The sequence below is a fragment of the Dermochelys coriacea genome, chromosome 2 (genome assembly GCF_009764565.3).
Source record: "Dermochelys coriacea isolate rDerCor1 chromosome 2, rDerCor1.pri.v4, whole genome shotgun sequence".
Taxonomy (NCBI): Eukaryota; Metazoa; Chordata; order Testudines; family Dermochelyidae; genus Dermochelys; species Dermochelys coriacea.
Window position 1 is genome coordinate 72,650,867 of NC_050069.1, and position 26,471 is coordinate 72,677,337.

General features: G+C 39.1%; 1 protein-coding gene and 1 long non-coding RNA gene across 10 annotated transcripts in view; both read left to right on the forward strand.

Moving 5' to 3' along the window:
- The window catches only part of PCMTD1 (protein-L-isoaspartate (D-aspartate) O-methyltransferase domain containing 1), an 87,153-nt gene that overhangs the window by 55,047 nt on the left and 5,635 nt on the right, over nucleotides 1-26,471 (forward strand). For 7 of the 9 annotated variants that reach the window (XM_038388904.2, XM_038388911.2, XM_038388906.2 and 4 more), the window contains 2 exons: nucleotides 16,537-16,708; nucleotides 18,532-18,655. In XM_038388904.2, the coding sequence (XP_038244832.1) occupies nucleotides 16,537-16,708; nucleotides 18,532-18,655 (296 nt within the window). Of the gene's footprint in view, nucleotides 1-2,833; nucleotides 2,990-5,645; nucleotides 5,779-16,536; nucleotides 16,709-18,531; nucleotides 18,656-26,471 lie in introns of those variants that run through there. The other 2 variants (XM_043507878.1, XM_043507879.1) reach the window with 2 other exon arrangements.
- On the forward strand, nucleotides 8,163-14,577 carry LOC122458692. Its single transcript, XR_006278848.1, has 3 exons — nucleotides 8,163-8,365; nucleotides 8,710-9,621; nucleotides 9,741-14,577. It is a non-coding gene; the product is annotated as an uncharacterized LOC122458692 (long non-coding RNA).

Below are 26,471 nucleotides of genomic sequence, written 5' to 3' on the forward strand. Positions count from 1 at the left end.
CGAACGGAGTTCTGTCAGCACGGATTCATCTCCCCATACAGCGATCGGATCCCGTACCTCCCATTCGATCCATGCTGGAGCTCTTTGGCGATTCTGGGACTGCATGGTCTCCTGTGATGATGAGTTCTGCATGGTGACCTGTGCAGGTGAGCTCGCCACGCTGGCCAAACAGGAAATGAGATTCAGAAGTTCGTGGGCCTTTTCCTGTCTATCTGGCTAGTGCATCTGAGTTGAGAGCGCTGTCCAGAGCGGTCACAACTAAGCACTCTGGGATAGCTCCCAGAGGCCAATACCGTTGAATTGTGTCCCCAATACCCCAAATTTGACCCGGCAAGGCCGATTTCAGCGCTAATCCCCTCGTCGGGGTGGAGTAAAGAAATCGACTTTAAGAGCCATTGAAGTGTTTAAAAAAAAGGGGGGGGCTTCGTCGTGTGGACAGGTGCAGGGTTAAATGGAGATAACGCTGCTAAATTCGACCTAAACTCATAGTGTAGACCAGGCCTAAGACTTATTTAGGTATGGTGCTCTAAATGTTGCTCTAATTAAGGTGATAGTTAATTCATTCTTTTAGCTCCAAGTGACTGACTGGCTGTATTCCATTGTGTAACTAGATCATGGGATTAATGTAAGTATCATACACAGTTTTTATGCCCACTAACAAGACTGGATCTTTTACTCCCCAGTATGTTACTCAATCATCATTCTTGCAACAATAAGCAACTAAGTAATGGCTATTAAAAAAAACTAAACCAACAAACAAAATTCTCTTTAAGTGTGTAAGTGCTTCCTGATAAAAAATATATTTGGTAATCACTAGGTTACAAATGAAGGAATAAGGGTTGACTGCCTAATGGATGATTTTTCCTCTCTTGAATGTCCCAAATTTTGGCTATTTTCTTTTAAAATAAAGATGATTGTACCAAGTTAATACCGTATTTAGATGGGTGATATTTTGAAGACCTGATGTGTGGTGTTCTAAGGGAATTGTTCTTCTGATCCTACTAATTTGTTTATAATGTATAAAAAAAAAAAAAAAATTTAGAACGGACCTGGTAGGAACATGCTATTGTGCACAAGGCCTGATTTTGGTTCCTGGTGCTTTGTTATCTTGGTCTCTGGCACTTCAGTTGATAAATGAGAGACCTAGCCTGAGGATACTATGGTCTGTGATTTCTGATCTCAGCTGATTGAGATTGAATCTGCTCAAAACTTGGATGAGAGGCCTTCCAGGTAAAAGTATCCATGAAAGGCATGCAGAGTTTTTCACTTAGATCACTGGCTTAAACCCAGCAGGGGTCTGTATTGACTGAAAATAATTTTCATCGGCTTGTTTGGTGGTATAACTGAAATGAACTATATTTGAAGTTACATTTGAGGCGCACTGACAGGGCAATATGTGGAAGTTTGAATTGCTACTTCCTGTACTTACTCAATGGATGACTAGGAGTCTTTGGCCTAACTGTCTACATCTTCCCAGGAAACTAAATTTATCTTTTAAAATTGGGTTATTAGCTTATTTTTAGCTACTTACGGAGCTTCAAACTAGATTTTAAATACGCATTTTAAGCAAAGGTTCAATAACATGCTGAATAATACTATTCCAGACTGTTCTAGTCACTTGTACTTGTAAGCCATAATCTTTCTGTATTGAGCATTTCTGTGCACAAACCAGATGGGAGCAGAGACTACATTTCCAAGTGGCAAAAGTTTCAGTATTTGTGTGCTTATCTTTGTGGTCATATCTTGGATAAAAATATAAAAATCCCTACCAAGAAGTTCACCAATGCATCTTCAAAAAGTGCAGTGAAATTCCTTGTTGTTTGGCTTGGTTCTTTCTGCTTAAATTTTTGGCAGCTAATCATCAAGCAAAAAACTATAGATACTTAAGGACAATTTCCTGGATGCTTTGTATATTTCCAGCCTAGCATATGGGGATTTTGCTTGGGGATCATGCAGCTAAGGCCTGATGCTTAACACAGAGTTCTTACAACTTAAACATGTGAAGTTATTTGAAGTGTATACTATACATCCTCTTTTATAGGAGAAATAAAAGATGAAACATGCAGAAATCCTGTGTTGTATAGCATAACCTATCATTTTCTCCCAATTCCTGATGAACAAATTCATAGACAAAAATTAATCTCTTAGCAAGTGGAACAGGTTTAGATCAGAGTCTGGGAGCTCTATGAAAGTAGCATATTCATCCTTAAAGGGATTTGAGGGTAGGGGGCGGGGGGAAGCATGCTCCTTTTCTTTGATGCTTAGGGTGATTGACTCCTTCTGGGAGTTCAGCTGCCATCATTTGGCCTTCTGAAGCTATTCCCCTACAAAAAACAACCCTTCAGAGTCTTGCTTTAAAAATGCAAATCATTCCAGTAATCATTTGCATTTATATCCATATCCCACTAATCTGTAAAAGTTTAATTCTCCTGTGTCTGGATATGGAGATGGAGTTGTCATTTGATAATCTAAGACAAGTAAAGTGTTGTCTTGATTCTATTTCACAAGATAATTTTACCTCTAGAAGCAAACGAGATAGAAAGTGTTCTCTTAAATCTGATTACTCTTTGGAAAGATGTGTTGTAAAAGAAAGCTTATTTAGGCATTGGATGATCTTGATCCGAGTTTGACACGTGGTAAGAATCGCTTCCACATTTAACATTTGAGCGAGGATGCATGCCACCTAAGGAAAAACACAGTCCTTAAGAAGGCTCTATCTAAAGCACATATGTGCAAAGTGTCAGGCCCCGCTTCACCTGTTTATTGAAGGGGAATATGTTGTCTTTTCTGCTCCCAGTCGGCTTCTAGACCTAGAATATCCGTCTCGGAGGGAGAGCCACAGGGCAGGGCTAGGTCGCCCATCTCCTAACACCCTATCAAAAACCAAACGTGTGTAAGCTGCTGAAGTGAGTGCCGTGAAAGAAATATCAACACTCTTCTCAGGATCAAAAGAAATTATCGCTACTCTTCTAAAGAAACAACTGCAATGGTAAGTGACTAGGATTCTAGTACTACTTCTGGGATATGTTATGGGTAATACTTCCTCCTGCAGTCTTTTAGTAAGTTGTATCTGCACTGGGAAAGTGAAACTTACTATTGTCAGTCTCCCAGCAGCATTTCATGGTCTCCAGTAAAATTCAGTTAATTTTAGTTAGAACGTTGTGAAGGCTAATTTATCCATTGGTAAAGGAAGTTCAAACAATAGTCATGCACAAGGAGTCATTAGGGTTGCCAACCCTCCAGGATTCTGCTGGAGTCTCCAGGAATTAAAAGATTATATCCTGTGATGAAACCTCCAGAAATATGTCCAACCAAAATTGGCAATCCTAGGAGTCATCAGAGAAGAAAATGGTCTTCATCCAGCTGCAGTCGAATGATTATCCTGCTATAAAGACAAAATGTATAAGCAATCAAAAAGAAAAAAGAAAATGAAACCTGTGTTTAACCAAAAAGAGAAAAGTAACCCCTGAATCCATTCCAAGCTCTGGGACCTTGTGCTATTCCGGAGGGGGTGAACTGACATTGAGCTTTACTAGTCTAACAAGGATCAACAAAAAGAGATTATTTATTAGAATTCTCTGACATAAGTGTGGGGCAAACATTTTGTTTATATTCCTCATCACTCACTATCTGGATATGTTACTAAGGAGGAATATTTATAACCATGATGCCTTATAAAATGCAGGACTCTCTAAAAGTGGATGCAGCAACTGAATCTTCCCAAGTACCTATTTTATACTAGTTGAAGAAATCCCCTCTATTTGAAGAAGCATTGTAGAAAGATCTCTAGACAAAAGTAGAAAAAGGGACACTGGTTCCATTAAAACTTCTTTTTGCTGCTACAAATTTTGATAGGAGTAGAATTATGAACTGACCTAAAGGAAGTTATTTGACTAACATGATCAACTATTAAGTCAACATCAAATATCACTAGCTTCATATTTTATAATGGACATTTATGTTGATGTATACATTGAGATTTCACTCTATAAAACAATATGCACTACTTCAATAGAAAAATTATCTGCTTTCCAAATTTTTCATTACAAAATTTATTGATGGGAAAACTTGAGGCACGAAAAAATATTGTGGCAGAAGAAATGGAGAAGGGAAGTCTTCCCTTTATTCAAAACTTTAAAGCCCACAGTGGAATCCGTTGAGATCATTCTTTCAAAATCTTTGTTTCTATTTTATCTTCAAGGTCTAGATGCACCTTTTTGAAGGAGTCTAAATTCTGGAACAGAATCTGAAGGGGTGACAAGTCTAGACATAAATATTTGCAAAAACCAGTGCCTGAATCACAAGTATTTGTTCTCCAGAGATAAGAAAATAGGGAGAAATGTGTTTTTGCTCATCTCTCTCAATAAAATGGATGAAAACATCAACAAATTAGCTTTTGAAAATTTGTATCTAAGGGTCATGTAATACACTAATTACCTCAGTTTTTATTCATGTAGTCTTATACTCCAAAGTTGTTTCTGAGCTCTGCTTGGGTTTTATGTGATTCTGATTATTTAATGCACTGTTGCATTAGTTTGAAGTTGAATAAATGTACAAGATGAAGTATCAAAGAGAAATGTTATCTGCAACATTATTAGCTACATCTCTAATGCTAAACCTATCCATTGTTGTAGTGGATGCATAGTGTTACATGTCACTTTAGATTTGAAGGGTCACTTGCTTTCACAGGCTTACTAATATTACAATCCACTCTTCAAATTGTCTTCAGTTTTATATGTATTCCCCAAAATAGTAGTATTAATACCATATTTGATGGGAAAGGGGACACACTGGAGTTTTTAAGACTATATTTGCTTATAAAAGCAATTATAATCTAGAATTAATAGTAACCAAGATGTCAAATGTTATAGAAAAAGAATCAATTATAAATGCCTCCAAAAGCATTTACCACTTAGAGAAAGGCCAACTCAAGTGATTTGGGGAGAAAGTGCTATTTTATTCAAAAATAGAGGTATAAAGTGTGTATGGATAGAGAAAACGTGAAAATTGACTTAAACGTTTTTCCTTTGTCTTCTAACCATATGAGGTAATAGAAACAAGAATTTACATGTGTATCTTGTAAAATTATATTTGTCACTATAGTCCCATATTGAATGATACCATTTTTCAGTTTCTTACCTAGTCAGCTAGTTTTTGGCTGTTGTTCACAAACATAATCAGAAATTTCTCCCAAAACACTTATGAGAACATTATTAACAATGGAAACCCCTTCCTGGATTGGCCAAAGTATAAAAAGTACCTTTTTAAGCTGAGTATCTTGACAACTCAAAAGCACATCACCATCTTGGAACTGAGGAGTAAGAATAGTTGCAAAGGAATGTCAGAGGTTATTAACAATGAGCCACATATTAATAATATCAGAAAGAAATAGTTCAGCCTGTCTCAGAAGAGGCCACAGGAATTGTTATTGAGCCGTGACCTCTAATATCTTGGCTATGCAAATACATATACAACATGAACATTAATTGGCTAAATTGACAGACTTAGCACTCAAATATAAACTTTCAGAGAACTGAAAATAGACTAATTCAAAACACAGTATTCTATTTTCTTAACAGAAGGGGCTGTGTATGTTCAGTGCTATCCAAAATTTCTAGTACATGTTTCTCTTAATTGTCTTATAGAGTGCTAAAAGATCAAGAGGAAATCCTTATAATACGGTGGCTGTAAGATGGTTGAAGGAGTAATCCTTTTTGGACCCAAGAGATCAGAACTCCTTCACTATTACTTACCAAGAGAGAGGCTCTTGCAAACCAGGTTGCTTTTCTATATCCAATCTCCTCCATATAAGTGTGACTTTACAGTCATACTGTGAGATCCTCATCACTTCGAACATCCGCATATAAAATTTATGGCTAAGATACAAACACTAATGTATGAAAAAGAAACCAAATACTAGAAGAAAAAAAGTGATACTCTAGCAAGGACTATCTATAGGATTATATCAACATCTTCAAAGTACAAGAGGCTGTTTTGAACAGATATATAGATCCAGAGTATTAATTCTGGAATCTGTATATTTTTACACGGTAAGATTCTGAAAAGGTGTAAATCTGACCGAGAGGTGTGTAGGAAATATATATATCTTGCCTAAATCTTGTACTATAGGCAATTGTCAAATGCTTTTAAGAGATGAGTTTAATTTCTTCTTGATTTTTGAATACTTAAACAATATTTTTATTAGACAAGAATGCTAGAGCCAAAGCTGTTTTCATGGGCTATCAATATTGGATTCATAATTTGCTTTAAAAATATTTTGTGTATACCAAAGCTTAATTTCCTTTTCTTAGGGCACAAGAAATAGGCCTGTCTTGGTCTTAACATAAAAAGGGTAAAGTAATAGCACAGCTGGATGTGCAAAGGACAATAAAATCTCCAATGCTTTTTAAAACAAATAAGTGTTTTGAAATACCAAATTGTTATACTCCTTATTAGGATTTTTTAAAATAAGAGCCTCATTGGAATCTAGCATCAGCAGTGACTCAGATGGGAAGTTAGAACAAAATGGAATAATGCTAGCCATGTCCAGAAATAATCAACCACCTTCATAGCTGTTTGTTCCCAAGGCACTAGCTTGTCTAGATTTACATACCGCATATAAATACATCTTGAAGATTCACTGAAAGGCTTTTTTTAATTGAGACCTTAGTTCATAGTTTTTGTGCTTCCCCTGCTAAAGTTAATGATATAAAGAACATCTCAAGCAATACAGGCTGTGCAGCTCCCTGGACTGTTTGTGTTCATGATATCATCTGTAGAGGGTGAAACACAGAACCCTGATGTGACAGGTTTTCTGCAAGAGGAAATAATTGTATTTAAAACATGTTTGTAATTTTTGAAGTCTACTTTCATATGTGTGTTTTCTTAGGATGACATTCTTTTCTTCTGGCTACAGTATTCAGTCCATATGCAGGTGGAGAGTGAAGAGGTGGGGAGCTGAATTTTACCCGCCTCAACTGAAGGGTCAGGATTAAGGACTACTGTAGAGCCACCCAAACACCACAGGCTGCAATAACCCCTTTAGATCAGATGTGCAGTACTGTAGCTCCCTGTCATAGCCTACTACTGGGCCATCATCAACACTCCTTCAAAGTATCTCATGCAATGGACACAACAGAACTTCTGTGTGACTGTTGAGTGCCCATGCCCAGCATAGCTCCTGTGTTAGCCTTGAAGATTTGAGATTTTTAAGATGCATTTTTTAACAATTTTATTTTCAGAAAAAGCTTTGGGGCAATTTTTGAGAGCTAAACACTTATGTAAGTCTATAATTCTATGTGTCTTCCTCCACCCATCCTAATCAACTGTTATAAAATGGATAAGGTAAAACATGTTGAAGTTATGAAAGAACAGTGCACAAACAATGGCTTTAACTTTGGTTGTACAAGATCCATTTCTATTGCAACATTTGAGAAACTAGTCCAGTAACATTGGTGGATGATGGAGATAATTGATTGTTTTTAAATATATAATTAAAAATTCTGTCCTTTTTTCCTCCCCCCCCCCATTTTGCTTGTTCACTTTATACAATCTCAGAGGTAGAAACCATGTGCCTGGTTCTCATTTATATTAGTCTCTAGAAATGAAAAGTAAATGAGAATCAAGTGCCATGTCTTTGTGCATGTGCTAAAGTGGGATTATGATCCTATTTTCTGGACCAGTCCAAAGTAAATAATAACACTAACAAAGAAAATAAGCAAGATAATTGTGTAGTCATCATTTTGGAAAACATTACAAATTAATACGAGTCAATGGATTGACTCGTAAATTAGAACTGCAAGGTTCTATCCTTGATTTGGAAAGCCATTTCAGATGAATCTCTTGGAAGGATGGTACTCAGTCTAAATCAAACTTGCTCCAGTATCATTCAGTTACTTCTCTTTGTGATCGTGTGGGATATTACTGTATCAAATTGTGAAGGTTTTAATACTTGTGTACTGTGACCACAGTTGTTTGCACTTGCCCGAGGGCAGGCTGTTGTGCTGCACTCCAGACAGCTGCCATGCCTGGGAAAGGTGTTGTACATCTCACTGAAAGGCCATCGCTGAAAGCTGTTGACTTTGACTCTCATCTACAGGCCTGCCCCTCATGGAATAATGGTTGTTCTACAGAGCGCCCAGAAAGGGGTTGAGGGGGACAAGCATGACCAGTGGCTATAGCACTTTATAGTTTGCACATGTGGCACAGAGACAAAGGCCCTATGTAAGATCAGGGTTTTACTCTGTGCAGGAGGGTTGACTGCTACACATAAGGACTTGCAGGACAGAGAGGGAAGGAGGGACTCTGCCCAGCTTAGTCTGTTGATACACTACAGACTCACAGAAGGAGTTCATACTATGGGAGGGTGCATTTTAGGACTTCAGGTTTGTTTTCAGAGATCTGTAACTCCTGATTGGTTTAAGAGTAAATATGGTTAAATTCTTCTGCTAAAGCCTTTGTTCACTTTTCTGTCATGTTGTGTCTGATGGGGTTAAACAAGTAGGTACTAATTGCCCACAGCCTAGGCCAAGTCTGGGGGATGGCGGAGAAGCAACTTGTGGGGCTCAGGAGGATTCAGACACTGGTTTCTGGACATTGGCATCCCACATCCCAAGAAAGGGTATCAGACAAAGTCTGAGCCTGGGATAGTGTGTGCTAGACCCCCAGACCTAGTGAATAAAATCTTTCCAGACCCAGTTGGCTTGGAAGCACATGACTCAGTGATTGGGTCCACTCACTTTCGGTTAGTTACTAGACCAGTTTGCATCACCCTTTAATTGAGGGTTTAAGTCTGATATTGATAAACAGAAACATTCCTTTACACTTTCTGCTTCTGTCAAGGTTCCTTCCCTACTCTGAACTCTAGGGTACAGATGTGGGGACCTGCATGAAAGACCCCCTAAGCTTATTCTTACCAGCTTAGGTTAAAAACTTCCTCAAGGTACACACTTTGCCTTGTCCTTGAACCCTATGTTGCCGCCACCACCAAGCGCATTAAAGAACAGGGAAACGAGCCTACTTGGAGACGTCTTCCCCCCTAAATATCCCCCAAGCCCTACACCCCCTTTCCTGGGGAAGGCTCGATAAAAATGCTCACCAATTTGCATAGGTGAACATAGACCCAAACCCTTGGATCTTGAGAACAATGAAAAAAGCAATCAGGTTCTTAAAAGAAGAATTTTAATTAAAGAAAAAGTAAAAGAATCACCTCTGTAAAATCAGGATGGTAAATACCTTACAGGTAATCCAATTCAAAACATAGAGAATCCCTCTAGGCAAAACCTTAAGTTACAAAAAGACACAAAAACAGGAATATACATTTCATTCAGCACAGCTATTTTACCAGCCATTAAACAAAAGGAAATCTAATGCATTTCTAGCTAGATTACTTACTAACTTAAGGAGTTATGAAGAGCATTCCTGATCTGTTCCCGGCAAAAGCATCACACAGACAGACAGACCCTTTGTTCCTCCCCTCCCCCCCAGCTTTGATAGTATCTTGTGTTCTCATTGGTTATTTTGGTCAGGAACCAGCGAGGTTATCTTAGCTTCTTAACCCTTTACAGGTGAAAGGGTTTTGTCTCTGGCCAGGAGGGATTTTATAGTTCTGTATACAGAAAGGTAGGTTTCAGAGTAGCAGCCATGTTAGTCTGTATTCGCAAAAAGAAAAGGGGTATTTGTGGCACCTTAGAGACAACAAATTAAGGTGCCACAAGTACTCCTTTTCTTTATACAGAAAGGTAGTTACCCTTCCCTTTATATTTATGACAGCTTGTTATATCAGACACCTAATATAATAATAGATATGGATATCTACAAGTGAAACAAAAATTAATCTATCTTTCTTCAAAGTAAACACCTTGATCCAAATTGGCAAGTGTTTAATTTTTATTTTATAGTAATATTTCATTGTTGATTCTTATGGAAACATACTTTTCATGAATATGGATTTTCATAGTCTTTGTTTAATTAAACTGCTTTGGCAGGAGAAGGTGAGAAATGAACTTAAACTCCCTAGATCCTTGATTGCCAGGTTGTGTTTTGTTTTTTGTTTTTTTTTTACTTCCAGTGAAATTGACTTCCAGTGAAATTGTCTGAAAGAGAACATCCTGTTTCTATTGGATTTATGGGGAGAGAATAAATTAACAAAACAAATTTTCCATGACTGCTTCTTCAAATTCAAGCTATGGAAATGGTCATTACAGTTTAGAGGGAAAATGTATGATTACAAATAAGCTGTAACAAAATCAAGTGTAGTATGGCTATCATTGGCCCAATATGAAAAATCAGTTCAATGTTAAATTATTCGATGCTATATGTTTGTGGCAGGTGTCCATTTAAACACCAAGGAATTCTTCCTGTTGCTATTTGTTATAGATAACCAGAATTTTAATTTTTGATATTCTTGGTGGTCCTTCCAAACTCATAATGAAAGTATCTGATTCCATTGAATAAACTGATATGATTATAAGCACATTCTACATATTAGCAGAGCATTGGGTCAGCATTATCTAAGTATTTACTTGGCACAGTATATCTTAAATAATGCAGAGAGATTTTTCTAAACGCTCCTTTTTAAAAAAAAAAAAAAAAATCAAACCACAATGGTAGTCACATTAGGTGTTAACTAAAGGTGAATCACATCAGGCATTTGTTAGACCCAAATCCTTTTCTAGTATAATTTTAAGGCAATGACTAAGTGAAATATGTCTCGTCTTGATAAGTAGCTTATGTGTTTTAGTGCCAACATTCTGACAATAAATTAATTTTTTTCAGCAAAGTTCTTGGTGTTTTAAAAAAAATAAAAAGCTTAATGTTAGAGAGCAAAGGAAATTTAATGACTAATCCATTTTGATGGCCAAAAAAACCACTGGAAATGAAATTAATCAATGTGACATCTTGTGTGTAATGTCAATATGACTAATTGAAGGATTTTAGCTCAGATTAAATTGAATTTCTTATTAAAACAAACTAGTTTGTGCTTTCTTGTGGTATTAAAGTTTCATGGAGAGATGACATAGTGATGATCATTTTTAAAGCTTTTATTCATTTATTATATTACAGAAGAATAATTATATTATAGTCAGCTTTGTGTAGTATTCTGCAGAAATTATGGGAAAAACAAGCAGTGTGGTGTGCAGGTAGAAGAGGCTGCTCTAACTAAGCTGTAGGTTTCCTTCTTCCAAATGATACTGCATTTATCATCAATCGCTTACGCTGGAAGTGGTGTGAAGGTACAATACAGTGATTTGAACTTTGGATATGTTTTGGCCTTTTGAGGGAGAGGTACCCTAAGGTATTTGATTAAAGAAAAACCCAGCAAAGCTCTAAATGACTCTTTAAAGTTTCTGGTATATGAAGCATAGTAGAGAAGAAATTTTCATCTCTCTCCAAAAGAGGTTATATCAACTGAAGTCTCCATGAGACTCTGTTGTTTCAGTGCTGGTCTCGTACTACATCAAAAGTTTGTATCAAAACTTTTGTGGGCAACTGAATTAGATTTTTGGGGAGCATTTGATCACTTAAATATAGCCCCATGGAGGTTTACACATCTTGTAAAATAGAATTAAACTGTCAGCTTTGTATTCAGAAATTCTTGAGTTACTTATGGAGTCAGAAAATAAGTTACCAACAGGAGGTGGCACACAATAGAGAAGTGGGCATTTCTGTTTCCTTCAACTCAGATTCTTTCACGTTCTATCTTTAGTTCCATAGCCCCTGTTAGTTTTTCCTACTCCAGGAAGAGCAAGTCGGCTCAGGAGGCTACTCTGGGTCAGGTTATTTTATCTGTTTTCTGTATGGCTGAAATTTTGATGGCTATAGCTTTTTATTTTAGACTTTATCCCTCCAGTAGTTCTGCAGTGGATTCACAACAGCACCTTTATACTACTGAAGTGATCATTATGATTATTTTATTATTCATATTACCATGTAACTTGTGTAGCCTGTCTCTAGTCATAGTGTCAGGTCATGGACCAGATGGCAATCCCTGGCCATAGTAATGGGGCTTTCCCTGCATATCACAAAAGCTGCATGTTGCTTCAAAGGCCTTTACCAGCTCACTTGGATGAAGACTGCAGCCCTGGGCCATAGACAAAGGTTGCAAAATGCCACAAACATAGTAAGAAGGAAGTTTCTGGTATTCCTCCTTGATTCAACCATGTGATGACTCCATCCCATAAATCAGAGACATAATGTAAAACAGAACTTGTCTGCTCTTCCACACCCCAAAAAGTAAGCAGTAGGAATACTGATGTTCATATTGTGCCTTTAGGGAGCCTCTAGCTCATGTGGGCTATTTTTGTGGGCATTGTGGGAAGCTATCCCCCTCTCCTCTTGTCTCCTCTGCAGTTAGATTCTGAAGGAGGAGAACAGGGATCTTCTCTGCTAAAACTTTTCCAAGGGTCCCTAACCATGATTGTCTTCACTAACTACAGCAGACACTCTGAAAATGTGTCTGGAATCTCCTCATGTCACTTCTCTAAAAGAGATTTTTTTAAAAAAAAAGTAAGATTTTTGTGTGTTACCTATGTGCATGCCATTGCATTTTCTTGGAAATACTTCCCTTCCTAATTATTTCAGAAAGATAAAATGGCCAGAAGTGCCACAAGCATCAAGAGACAACAGAGGCTGCCAGCAGAGGAAGCATGGAAGGCTGCTGGGAGTGTCTGCTAATATGCTTGCCAGATCCTACAGAGGAAGGGCAAGAAGAAGCCATGAATGAAAAAGGGGTTGTAGTAGTTGGTAGGTCAGGCATATAGACTGGCTACCTCTGCTTTTCCCTGAGACCTTGGACGAGAGCAAGGATCCCCTGTAGGGATTGTGAACAGGTTTCATGAGTTACGACCATCCCTCCTCCCCCCCCCCATATTTTTTCTTTTTGTGGTTTTTCTAGTCCTTGTGTTTGCAGAGATAATATAAAAAATGAACTAAATATGCAGTGATTGACAGCTTGAATAACTCTGATATGTGAACTTCCCATTCTTCTCAAGCAGGGCTGCGGACTCTTCAATTTTGTTGCCATGGAATCAGGTTTTTCCCATGATGCCATTAAATGGAGAATTCTGTCATCTCATTAATTTATTCTTCTGCATCCAGGCATCCATTGTTTTTTTTCCCCCTGTCTCCCTATCCTGCTGGGACCTGCAGCCTCTTGCTCTCCCAGCTTCCCCTCAAGGTGAAGTTAATTGAATTACAGTATGTCTATCCTGCACTGTTCCATGGAGATGGACAAGGCAGTCCCAACCACCCTCCCTTTCTTTCCCTCTCCTGTAGATCTGTTTCTTGCAGCCTGGCTTTTTGTTCTAATGGACTCAGATCTAAATGCATATCAGAATGCTTGAGACCTACCCACAATGCTTCAAAGAGGCTGTTGCAGTAGTTAGCAAAGTATTTTGGGATATGCATAGAGCTAATAATAGGAAGGAGCACTGAGCTGTTTCAAGATCTAACATCCATCTTTACAAAAGAAATGCATAGAATTCTTCAAGCAAAAGCTTATAAGTTTTCAAAACCAGAAGATTGTTTTATTAATGGCAATACTACGAACATGAAAGCCCTTAAGTATTATATTTAGTGTTACTGTGAATAGTGAAAGCCGCCAAGCCTCATTATAATTTGAGGAACCATTAATAGCTCTCTGTATCTTGAATATTATCAGTGTTTTGTTGGGATCTGCTGCTGCTGTTAGTCAGTTCAAGCCATTCTCTTTTCAGTGATGCAGTCCGCTGTCAGATTCACAACATGGCTGCAGACGTCTGTGAACTTCTTAGTACAATGGATGAAGGTTGAGATCCACTGAATTTAGAGACCTCCCAGATTAAATCAACCTGTGACTGTACCCTCAGTATAGACGAGGTTGTTTGGTTTACACTTGCTATGGTTTTTCAGGGAAGAAAACAACTCTGTCCTTCCCATCTCACCTCCCTATAGACATCTTGTTAAATCTTATAATCCCATATTTTCTATTTTAAAAGTCAATAGCTGGAAATGTATCAATCTAAACCAAAATTAGCATCATTTTGTATGCCACTTCACCAGCAATGTGCTGCAAAGCTTTGATTATTGTCAGTACAGGTCTGCATACTTCAGTAAACATGAATCTCAGCACCAAAGTCAGAACCCTCTGGAAAGTTCTACCCGTATGGGTCTAAATATTGAGATTTCAGGTAAGGAGCTGTGGCCCAGAATTCTGTTTTTCCAACCTCCAAAGCCATAAGGTTGGAACTCCATTTGAAAATTTCAGTCAGTACAGAATAGTACATAGGGCTTGCACAAAGAATTATGTGGCTATATAAGCAGTTGCATAACTTCTGCCTTTTGATGGAGCAGTTGAGACTGAACCAGGCAGTGATAGAGGATGAAGGAAATGCAGGTGTCAGGGACAGCCTTTTATAGAGCCCTATGGGATCAGAAGCCCTGATGGAGGGATCTTGGAAGCTATGCAGGACATAGCTATGTGTAACTCCTGAAAGTGCAGAGAAGAAGCACTAAGTACCTTAGGAGCTCCATTTGAATGTAGCTAGGGGCAGGCTGACCTTTCTCCTGCACACTTCAAGCATGATGCAGCTGTGGATGTTCTGGCACTGGAATTCTTGAGCCCCATCAGGGACAAGGGCCACCTCTTTCAAAGTTTTGGTTTAAACTTTAACAACTTCCTAGTTGCAGCCCCTTCTCAGACCACCCCATTATTGTATAGGAACGTTTGAAAATATTTATGAATGTAGGTCTGACCCTCGGGAGCCTCACTGTCTAGCAGCCCTACAGAGAAGAAGGGAGCATACAGACACTTAAGGCACAAGACTGGGTGTTGAGCGTTTTAGGCTGCTATACTGGGAAGGAGGCTTGTGACAGGAGATTGGTAGAGTTTCTCTGCTGTTCTGGGCTTTGCTGCATAATCTAGGTTCAATGTAAAACACAACACAGGCAACATCTGAGAATGCGGAACTTACTAATTAAGCAATGTTTCTTGAAAGGAGTGTGTTATACTTGTGCTCTGAGATCAGCATTAGCTGCACAAATTGATTTTGCATGAAGTTTAAAATGCTGGTTTTGGCTTGAATATCTCTAACAATATGGATTATCTGAGAAACCACCTGTTGTCCCTTGTGATACTGCTGCAATGGCTTCTGTTCTGGCTGCAGAGCTTACTGCACCTATGTCCCCTTCCTGTTCCCCTAAGGCGTCAGGCCTCATGCCTTTACCTCTCCTGGGGTCAAATTCCTCAATTCTCCCACACTTATACCAGGTCCTGGGCTACAGTACCCTCTGTATGAACTATGCTTACCCATGTGGTCTGACAGGATTTGGCAACTGTGATTTCCCCTTTGGAGTTTGTGACCAGTGGTGTGTGTAGTGATCATACAACTTCCTTAAAACAAAAGAATTTAGGGAGACAAAGCATTTAGGGAATAAGGATTTTAAAATCATCTACGCACATCTATTTTACCTTCACCCCTACCATCCCCTGCTGGTAAGGCCTAACTTCAGTCACAGAAGGTGTCTGTCAATCTGGTTCCCCTGAAGAACTCCCTAAAATTGAGAATGAGTGAGTCCTTTTTAGTCCAGCCACAGTTTTTTGTTCTTGTCAGTTCTCAGGCTTTGCCCCTGCTTGTCAAACCCAGTTCTGCAAGATAATTGGAAGAGGAGGTAGAATCTCTAAAGTTAATAGTTCAGAGATTTGTCTTTTAACCCTTTATTTACTCAGAAGTGGCTTATCTTGAGTCATTGTTTCATGTCCTGCTTGTTGTTCTCACTAGTCCCCCACATTAAAATAGTCTAAGTTATGCATACAGTAAAGATTCTAATTATGTACCAGGTTTCATACAGTATGAGTTATTACAGAGCTGCTCCTCTTCTGTCACAACTTCAGTGAGACTACTCGTGCTTAAAGTTAGGCTAATGCTTAAAAAATGTACTGAATAGGAGCTGATGGGATGGAATTCTTAATGAGGGGTCTTTGACTCTTGAAATCACTTTCTCCTCTCCTATTTGGTCTGTCAGAACCAGAGTTGGTGACTTTTAGGGCACACACTGGAAAACATGTCTTCCCATATTTTTTTTCCTTTTGAGAAGAGAGTTTGTGGGGAGAGAGCTGGTTTTAGGGGATGATGAAAGGGGAGTAGTTTTGAGACCAAGGACTTATTGAACTGTTTTAATTTTTGTGCAACATGCAGAGCGTAACATGGATACTTTATAAATGTGAATAAAGACAGTAATTTAAAATTTTTGTTTGTTGTTTTACTACTTTATTTATTATTCAGCAAGACGTATATGATTGCATTTAGAAAATAATACACCATTCTTTTTGACAGTGTAAACTGATATGCATAGGCAAATATTGATGTATTTCAGTCATGTCTTCTGTTCCTGTATCTAGTACAATTACAGCATGCCGACACTCTTTAAATGCATTAATTACAAATGAGCAAAGGTGTGAAATCAAAGTTTTACTATATTTAGCTGAATTTGCTTGTGTTTAAAAAATAGACTTTTATTCTGAAATGTATACCCTTTCTTCCCCTCCCTCCCCCCTAGATTTGAGTTCTGTGAACCTGCCTTTGTAGTTGGTAATTGTCTGGAGATCGCATCGGACAGTCATCAGTATGATCGGATTTATTGTGGAGCTGGGGTCCAGAAAGATCATGAGAACTACATGAAAATTTTATTGAAAGTTGGAGGCATTCTGGTTATGCCAATAGAAGATCAGGTGATTCACTGACAATTTTCCCTTACTGTGTTTTGATATAAGAATCGCACAGTTTAACAAAAATGCTTGTCTCCTATGTAGGCTATAGACTTGACTTAATTGCTTTTTGACTAATGATCCTTGTCTGCTCAACTATAGCAGTACAGTGCGAGTGTGAAGATATTTTACAGTCTTTTAAAGTGATCCTAGGGGCTATTTGAGTGTTTTCTTTTTATGTCAAACTAGCTGGCCATTTCACCCAAAAGTCCATATTTGCAAGGACACCATTAACTTGAAATCTAGTTAGCTTAAAAAAAAAAGGTGAAATCCTGGTCCAGTTGACATCCATAGCAAAACTCCCATTGACTTCAGAGGGGCCAGGATTTTGCCAAAAGTACTCTAATGTGCTATACCTGCCCTAGAGCATCCTTAATTATAAAACAAAAAAATCCATCTTATTTTCTTTAAAAAAAATAATTTTCTCTTCCCTATTGTGTGAAAGAAAACTTGGCACAGATTTATCTAGTTGACTGTAGGGGAAGCAGTGACATTAACTATATACACAAAGTGCTGTCAAATGCACAAAGCAGGCAGACTAACAATATTTAATTTTTTAATGATCTCTTTCAGATATTGTTATTTTAGGTATTACTTGTCACAATAATAGGGAAAATATTTTCAGTCAGAAGTGTAATTTAATAATACAATATTTAGCACCTATATCATTTTTATCCATAGATCTCGAAGAGCTTTACAGGCAGAAGTAAGCATTATGATCTCCAGTTTACTGATGGGGGACACTGATGCAGAGAGATGAAGTGATTTGCTCAAGTTACTGTCCCTCTACAGCCAAATTTGTATTGAAATGTTTGAGCTGAAGATTAGTTTGCAAGTTACTTGGTAGTTAAAAGTCCTCACTAAAGGAGTTGCCTTGTAGTTGCTGCATAGCTTTTTCAAAACAGCACTGAAATTGTTTTAAAAACTTGTATCATTAAAATATGCTATCATATAGGTAGCATAATTGGGTGCTTTCTAAATTGATAGGCATATCATGTTACTTTCACTAGTAAACATTTATTCTCTCTATATAGATAAACTAAAATATTTTCAAGGAAAATTGTAATTTAATTAAATAGAAGATTAATGATTCACATAAGTACACTTTTTGCTAATATTTATGAATACAGGAGAAAGTGAGAATTATCGTGATCTTGGACTTGCTGGTTTCACCCTGGACCAGGGCTAAAGAAAGCCCTGCTAGATCAACTTAATAATGGGGGGTGGGGGTTGTGTGTGTGTGTGTGTGTTTGTTCATTTCTCCTATTTTTCAGACACCAATAAAGCATCTTTAACAATACCTCCTATAGAGAGATGTGTGATTATGTGCTGTGGTGGTGAGACACAGTTTGTGTCCAGGCAGTTTAGGGTTCTCAGAGTATGACCACGCAAATGCAGATGAAACTGTTACTAAATCTTTTTCTAAATGTCGCTCTGCTTTCTTAGCTTACAGTAATATTAAATGTAAATAATTTGGACATTTGAACTTTAAAAAAAAATTACCAAAAGGGCATTGTTAATAAAACATAAATACATGTCAACGCTCTTATTTTTTTTCAGAGCACAACAAAATGGGAAATGGCTGAATATCATTTTATAAAGAATATAAAATTTAATTTTGGCAAGAGAACAGCTTCTCTGAATTACATTTGAAGCAAATTAAAATGGCAATGTTATAAACTGACTCAAACTGAAGAATGGTGGGTGTAACAAATACAAACAAACCAAATGAAATGATTTACTTAACTGCTGAACTTTAGTCTTATATTTTTGTTGTTTTCATGCAGCTAACACAAATCCTGCGAACTGGACAGAACACTTGGGAAAGTAAAAACATCCTTGCTGTTTCATTTGCTCCACTAGTACAACCCAACAGGAATGACAACAGCAAACGTGATACTGTGGGACTGCGTAAGTGTAATCTGTTGTGGCCTTTCCTTTTTGGCACATCTAGTTTATTGTACCTGAGCTGGTATTCCTGTCCACAGAGTGGGGAGGCTGTGTTATACAGACATAATGCAGTAGAATGGAAACGTACTCTTCAGAAAAGCCCCTCTGGTTCTGATGTATAAAGTTTCTGGCTTATGTTCAGTATCACTGGGACACATTTCTCTGAACCTAATTAAGTTTATTATTTTTTATATTTTAAATTAAAACCATACTGTGAGTTTCCTGTCCTTTCCGTCCCCGTCCCCGTCCCCCCCCCGCCCCTCATTTTTTTTTTCCTTGTGGACATTCCCAAAATCCTATTGTTGACCTCTCCCCTCACAGTCTGCCAAGTCCACTTTAACTAAGCACAAATAAAACATAGACAGTTAATACTTGATGTTGCAGGGGATGGTGAATGTATGCCTCTTGCGCTGCTTTCCAAAGAGCAGTGAAACATTGTATACATTCCTCTTCTCCCCCAGAGTGGAAGGGAAGGGCCAAAAGCACCACATGCCTGGTGGCAAGCCTCTGTGCCTCCCTATAGTCTGTATCTTGGGAAGGGGGCCAGAACATTTCAGGGACGTGGAGATGCTTAACAAATGGTGATTGGGATTTTCTTTCTAATTCCATCACTTTGGATCAGATTTTTTTTAAAGGTATTTAGATGTGGTGCCTAGTGGGATTTTCAAAAGTGCCCAGTTGCTCTTCTCTGTTCAGCCATTTTTACCAACTTTACACCAGGAAAGGAAGGAGCCAGAATTTACCAATGTACGTTGCCAAAGAGCCACAGTAATATGTCAGCAGTCCCCCCCCCCCAGTTCCCAGCACCTCCCACTCACGGGCAGCCTCATCAATCAGTACCTTCCCCTCCCTCCCTGCATCTCCCAATCAGCTGTTTCATGGTGTGCAGAAGTCTCTGGGGGGAAGGGTAGAGGAGCAAGGGCACTGCAGGCTCGGGAGCGGGCGGGAAGGGGTGGAGTGGGGACAGGGCCTGTGGCAGAGCCCCGGGTTGAGCAGTGAGCACCCCCTGCACATTGGTAAGTTGGTGCCTGTAGCTCCAGCCCCTGAATCAGTGCCTATACGAGGAGCCGCATATTAACTTCTGAAGAGTTGAATGTTGGCGACCCTGGCTTTACGCTATCCTCTGACCAGGGTTCTCAATTTCAGGCTCTCTCCACTACCTTGCTTCAGTTCTCATGATATAAATTCAAAAATCCTTTTTCCTGCCCAGAGATATAGGCTGGGGGAAAACCTACTTCTTGTGTTCCAGTATAATACTTTGAAAGGAAGCAGTGTAGGGAGCAGAATATATCTATTTTTTTAAAATAGACTTTTAAAAAAATATTGCAATTTATGGGTACCAATCTTTAAATGAAGTGGTGTTGGCCTAGTATAGTTTTGATCACACTAAATAAAATTAGTACAGAGCAATAGAATTCCATTTTGAACATTTAGTAATTTAAAATATATTTTCTATAAAGAGGCACCTTTTTTAATTTTCAAGTTGCCCAATTCATTAAAGGAGTGGAAGAGACAGATGTAATCAAGGCATGGAATAGATAGTTATAACTATGTTTATCTATTACTGTGGAAAACACATGCTACAAGAGGAAAGTTTGATATGCCTATTCAAATCTAATAAGAGTATGTAGATAAATTTTTCTCACCGTCTGAGTTGGCTTAGATCAGTAATGCTCAGATTGGCTCTCAAGCCACAAATGGCTCTTTAATGCGTCTCCTGCGGCTGTTTGCAGCACATGATATTAAAACACTGTGTGATTTAGTTATCAACCAATCAGGGTGATTTTATGATGTTATTAACCGATTAAGTTATCAGCTTGCCTAATATCAGGGGATAGCCGTGTTAGTCTGAAGAAGTGGCTTTTTTTACCCACAAAAGCTTATGCCCAAATAAATCTGTTAGTCTTTAAGGTGCAACTTGCCTAAGTTACTAACTTATTTGCTGTGAGAAATATATAATTTCCTGCCATTCACGCTATTGTGGCTCTTTTGGGTAATATTGATTAATAATTTGGCTGAGGTCTGAGTATCACTGGCTTAGTTCTTTCATACAGTGAAATAAGGTTGTTTCTCTGGCTTCATGATCATGAGAACGGAATAATAACCAGTATAACTGTTACACAATATAACACTTCCCATCTCTCAAAAGCCTCCGTAAAAGACCTAAAAAGAATGGCTCACAATATTTGGGGTAATACATCTGAGGAACTGTCCCAGATTGAGGTGTCATTAGAGGAGGTTTTGCAACAAATTGATAAATTAAACAGTAATAAATCACCAGAACCAGATGGTATTCACCAAGAGTTCTGAAGGAACTCAGATGTGAAATGGCAGCATTATTAACTGTAGTAAGTAACCTGTCATTTAGATCAGCTTCTGTACCAGATGACTAGAGGATAGCTAATGTGACGTCATTTTTTTAAAAAGGCTCTAGAGGCGATCCTAGCAATTACATGCCGTTAAGCCTAACTTCAGTACCAAGCAAGTTGGTTGGAACTATAGTAAAGACCAGAATTTTCAGACACATAGATGAACACAATTTGTTGGGGAACAGTCAACATTGTTTTTGTAAGGGGAAATCATGCCTTACCAATCTACTAGAATTCTTTGAGGGGGTCAACAAGCATGTGGATAAGGGGGATCCAGTGGATATAGTGTACTTAGATTTTCAGAAAGCCTTTGACAAAGTCCCTCACCACAAGTACTCCTTTTCTTTTTCCCTCACCAAAGGCTCTTAAGCAAAATAAGCTGTCATGGGATAAGACAAAAGATCCTCTCATAGATAAGTAACTGGTTAAAAGATAGGAAACAAAGGGGTAGGAATAAATTATCAGTTTTCAGAAAGGAGAGAGGTAAAGAGTGGTATCCCACACAGGAGTCTGTACTGGGACCAGTATTGTTCAACATATTCCTAAATGATCTGGGAAAAGGGGTAAACAGTGAGGTGGCAAAATTTGTAGATGATACAAAGCTACTCAAGATAGTTTAAGTCCAAAGCAGACTGCGAATAGTTACAAAGGGATCTCACAAAACTGGGTGATTGGGCAACAAAATAGATGAATTCAATGCTGATAAATGCAAAGTAATGCACATCGGAAAACATAATCCAACTATACATATAAAATGATGGGATCTAAATTAGCTGTTACCACTCAAGAAAGATCTTGGAGACATTGTGGATACTTATCTGAAAACATCCACTCAATGTGCAGTGGCAGTTCAAAAAGTTAAGAGAATGTTGGCAATCATTAGGAAAGGGATAGATAAGACCAAAAATATCATATTGCCTCTATATAAATCCATGGTACATCCACATTGTGAATACTGCAGGCAGATGTAGTCGCCCCATCTCAAAAAAGATATATTGGAATTGCAAAAGGTACAGAGAAGGGCAACAAAAATGATTAGGGATGTGGAACAACTTCCATTGAGGAGAGATTAATAAAACTGTGACTTTTTCAGCTTGGAAGAGGGACGATTAAAGGGGGATATGATAGAGGTCTATAAAATCATGACTGGTGTGGAGAAAGTAAATAAGGAAACGTTCTTTACTCTTTCTCATAACACAAGTGTCAAGGTTCCTTCCCCACTCTGAACTCTAAGGTACAGATGTGGGGACCTACATGAAAACCTCCTAAGCTTACTTTTACCAGCTTAGGTTAAAACTTCCCCAAGTACAAACTATTTTACCCTTTGCCCTTGGACTTCTACTGCCACCACCAAATGGTTGACTGGGTTTACTGGGAAAGCGTTGTTTGGAAACGTCTTTCCCCCCAAAATCCTCACCAAAACCTTGCACTCCCCTGTCTGGGGAAGGCTTGATAAAAATTCTCACCATTGCACAATTGCACAGACCCAAACCTTTGGATCTTAAGAACAATAAAAAAAAAACATTCAGTTTCTTACAAGAAGAATTTTAATAGAAGAAACAGTAAAAAGAGTCATCTCTGTAAAATCAGGAGGGTAAATACCTTATAGGGTAATTAGATTCAAAACATAGAAATCCCTCTAGGCAAAACCTCAAGTTACAAAAAAGACACAAAGACAGGAATATCCATTCTATTCAGCACAGCCTATTTCCTCAGCCAATTAAAGAAATCATAAACTAACACATATCTAGCTAGATTACTTACTAAGTTCTAAAACTCCATTCCTGTTCTGTCCCTGGCAAAGCATCACACAGACAGACACCCTTTGTTCCCCCCCCCCCCTCCAGCTTTGAAAGTATCTTGTCTCCTCACTGGTCATTGTGGTCAGGTGCCAGCGAGGTTATCATAGCTTCTTAATCCTTTACAGGTGAAAGGATTTTTCCTCTGGCCTGGAGGGATTTTAAAGGTGTTTACCCTTCCCTTTATATTTATGACAACAAGAATTAGCGGTCACCATATGAAATTAATAGGTAGCAGGTTTAAAACAAGTAAAAGGAAGTATTTCTTCACACAATGCACAGTCAACCTGTAGAACTCTTTTCCAAAGGATGTAGTGAAGGCCAAGACTATAGCAGAGATGGTGAGCTTTGTAGTTGCAGAGTTCCTTCAGAAATAGTTCATGGATTATAGTCCAATGTCCAAATTTCATATTCAGGGTGTACCAGCATAACTGGGACCTCAGTCTTGTGACTCAAACTACACTGATGAAGCCTAAGCAGATCTGAGATGACAGAATCAGGACCCAGGGATCTTTTATACAATTTCATGTCTTTTGACAAGTTGGAGTTCCTCAGGGAACAAAAGGTAATTAGGATGACTTTGAAGGAGGTCCATCACTGGTGCTTAGCTATACAAATTAACATAAGGCCATTTGCTTGTTCTTCCACCATTCACAGTACATTTAAAAGAAAGATGAATACCGAGATATCCCATGTTTACAATTCATTTAAATAATAGGATGTTCTTTTGACCTCTGAATTATCAGATTACAGCATAGACAGGGACTATTGATTATATTGTCGGCCCATCTCATACATATGTAAATACACAAAAACACAAACATCCTTTCCCCACATGTCTTTTGAGGGTTATTTATTTTTCAAGATGTTTAACCCTTTCTAGCCATTCATCACAGGAGGACTCACTGAGCAATGCTCTTCTCCTCCCCCAGATGGACCACTTTCGCTTCGCCTTCCCCCTAATCCCCTCCTCCCACAAGTGCTACACAAGATTTGCCGAGCTACTGTAATACTTATAGCCCTGTTCTGGCCCCATCAGTTTTGATTCACACACCACCTCATACTTGCCACCTGCACATCACCCCACCTCTGAATGCTCCTGGATCTCCTCATACATGCTCCTGAAAGAAGGTTGAGGGGAGATATGATTGCTCTCTATAAATATATCAGAGGGATAAATACAGGAGAGGGAGAGGAATTATTTAAGCTCAGCACCAATGTGGACACAAGAACAAATGGGTATAAACTGGCCACCAGGAAGTTTAGACTTGAAATCAGACGAAGGTTTTTAACCATCAGAGGAGTGAAGTTTTGGAATAGCCTTCCAAGGGAAGCAGTGGGGGCAAAAGATCTATCTGGCTTTAAGATTCTACTCGATAAGTTTATGGAGGAGATGGTATGATGGGATAATGGGATTTTGGTAAGTAATTGATCTTTAAATATTCAGGGTAAATAGGCCAAATCCCCTGAGATGGGATATTAGATGGATGGGATCTGAGTTACTATAGAAAATTCTTTCCTGGGTATCTGGCTGGTGAATCTTGCCCATATGCTCAGGGTTTAGCTGATTGCCATATTTGGGGTCGGGAAGGAATTTTCCTCCAGGGCAGATTGGAGACGCCCTGGAGGTTTTTCGCCTTCCTCTGTAGCATGGGGCATGGTTGACTGGAAGGAGACTTCTCTGCTCCTTGAAGTCTTTGAACCATGATTTAAGGACTTCAATAGCTCAGACATGGGTGAGGTTTTTCATAGGAGTGGGTGGGTGAGATTCTGTGGCCTGCACTGTGCAGGAGGTCGGACTAGATGATCAGAATGGTCCCTTCTGACCTTAGTATCTATGAATCTATGAATGCTCCTGCATCCCAATCCAGGCCCTCTTCTCCTCGCAGCCGGGTTTTTGGATGGGGCTCAGGGGTAGACAAAGCATGCTCCAAACTGGTATGACAAATTCCTAACCAGAGCAGGAGGGCATCCACCAGGGCCTGTTACCAAGCTAAATGGAAATGCTTCATCTCATGGGCATTACCACCCACTGAGTGCGATATGCATATCTATTGTCCTCCACTACCTTCTCGAGCTCAAAATGTCAGGTCTGTCCCTGAGCTCTATACGGGTCCACCTTGCAGCACTCAGTGCCTTTCTCCCCACTATGGATAGCGCTTCAGTGTTATACACCCTACCACCATCCATTTCATGACAGGTCTCCTCAATGCCTTCCCACCAGTACTCAAGCCCCCTTAATCTCATTCTCTTCATGAAGCCCCTCTTTGAGCCACTAGCAACACACTCCCTCTCCCTTCTCTCCATGAAGATGATGTTCTTAGAGGCCATTACCTCAACTAGATGCATTAGTTAACTGGCGGTCATGATGCCTGACCTACCCTGCTTACACAGTGTTCCACAGTGTTCCTTACGGCTATACCCTGAATTCCTCCCAAAAGTAGTGTCGGAGTTCCACCTAAATCAGTGCATCAACCTGCCTGTGTTCTACCTCAAGCTGCATGTCTCCCACGTTGACACAGTCCTACACTCACTCGACATCCGCTGTTCACTGCATTCTACATTCTTCTAGCCCTGTGCCTTTCGTTCTTCACCAAAACTATTTGTAGCCTTCCTGACTTATCCAAGGGCCAAGCCCTTTCCTCCCAAATGACTCTCCAAATGGATCTCCAGGTGCATCCATGAATGCTACACGTTATCCAACGTACTGCTGCCTGATGGAGTCACAGCACACTCTATGCAAGAGGACGTCTCGTGGCAAGACATCTGTCATGTAGCAACATGCTGCTCCATCCACACGTTCACATCCCACTACACCATCGCCCAAGCAGCAGCTGCGGACTGTGCTGTAGGCCATGCTATACTACAAAGTACTTCCTTTCACGTCCTCGCACCCACCTCCATGCTGATCACTGCTCTCTACTCACCCACATTTGGAATACATAGGGACCATCATTCGAAGAAGAAGAGGAGGTTACTTACCTGTAACTGCAGGTTCTTTGAGATATGTGGTCCCTATTTGTATTCCAATATCCGCCCGCCATCCCCTCTGCTGAGGGCTGGACTACTCAGAGGTAAGAGTGACACTGGAGAAGCGTTGACCTGCACGACCCTTGCCTGTGAGCACAAGGGGATGCATGTGTGGGTCAACAGACACTGCTAAGAAAACATTCTAGCACATGGCATGAACACGCATCCACGTTTGGAATACTAATAGGGACCACACATCTTGAAGAACCTCCAGTTAAAGGTAAATAACCTCCGCCTTTGTTTGGAAAATGTCTTGTTCCCATCTGTAGAATAAATATCTTTAAGTGAAAATGATTATGGAAGGTGTATCATTGTTTTTCTTATACAACTTCAAAGCCCATTATTGCTACTATTTAAATTTTAAAAAACAAGTTTCCATTTGTGCCAACTAAAGGCTTTCTCAACATCAAAAGCTTATCTAGGGTCTTATTCTCTTATCTAGAGTTGAATTTTTAAAAGTCAAAATGTGTTTAGGTGCTTGGTGTTGACTGAGCTATGTTGACCTGTTATAAACTAAATTCAAGTGCACAATCAGTGTTTCAGGCCTTTAAATACTATCATAGAATTATAGAATATCAG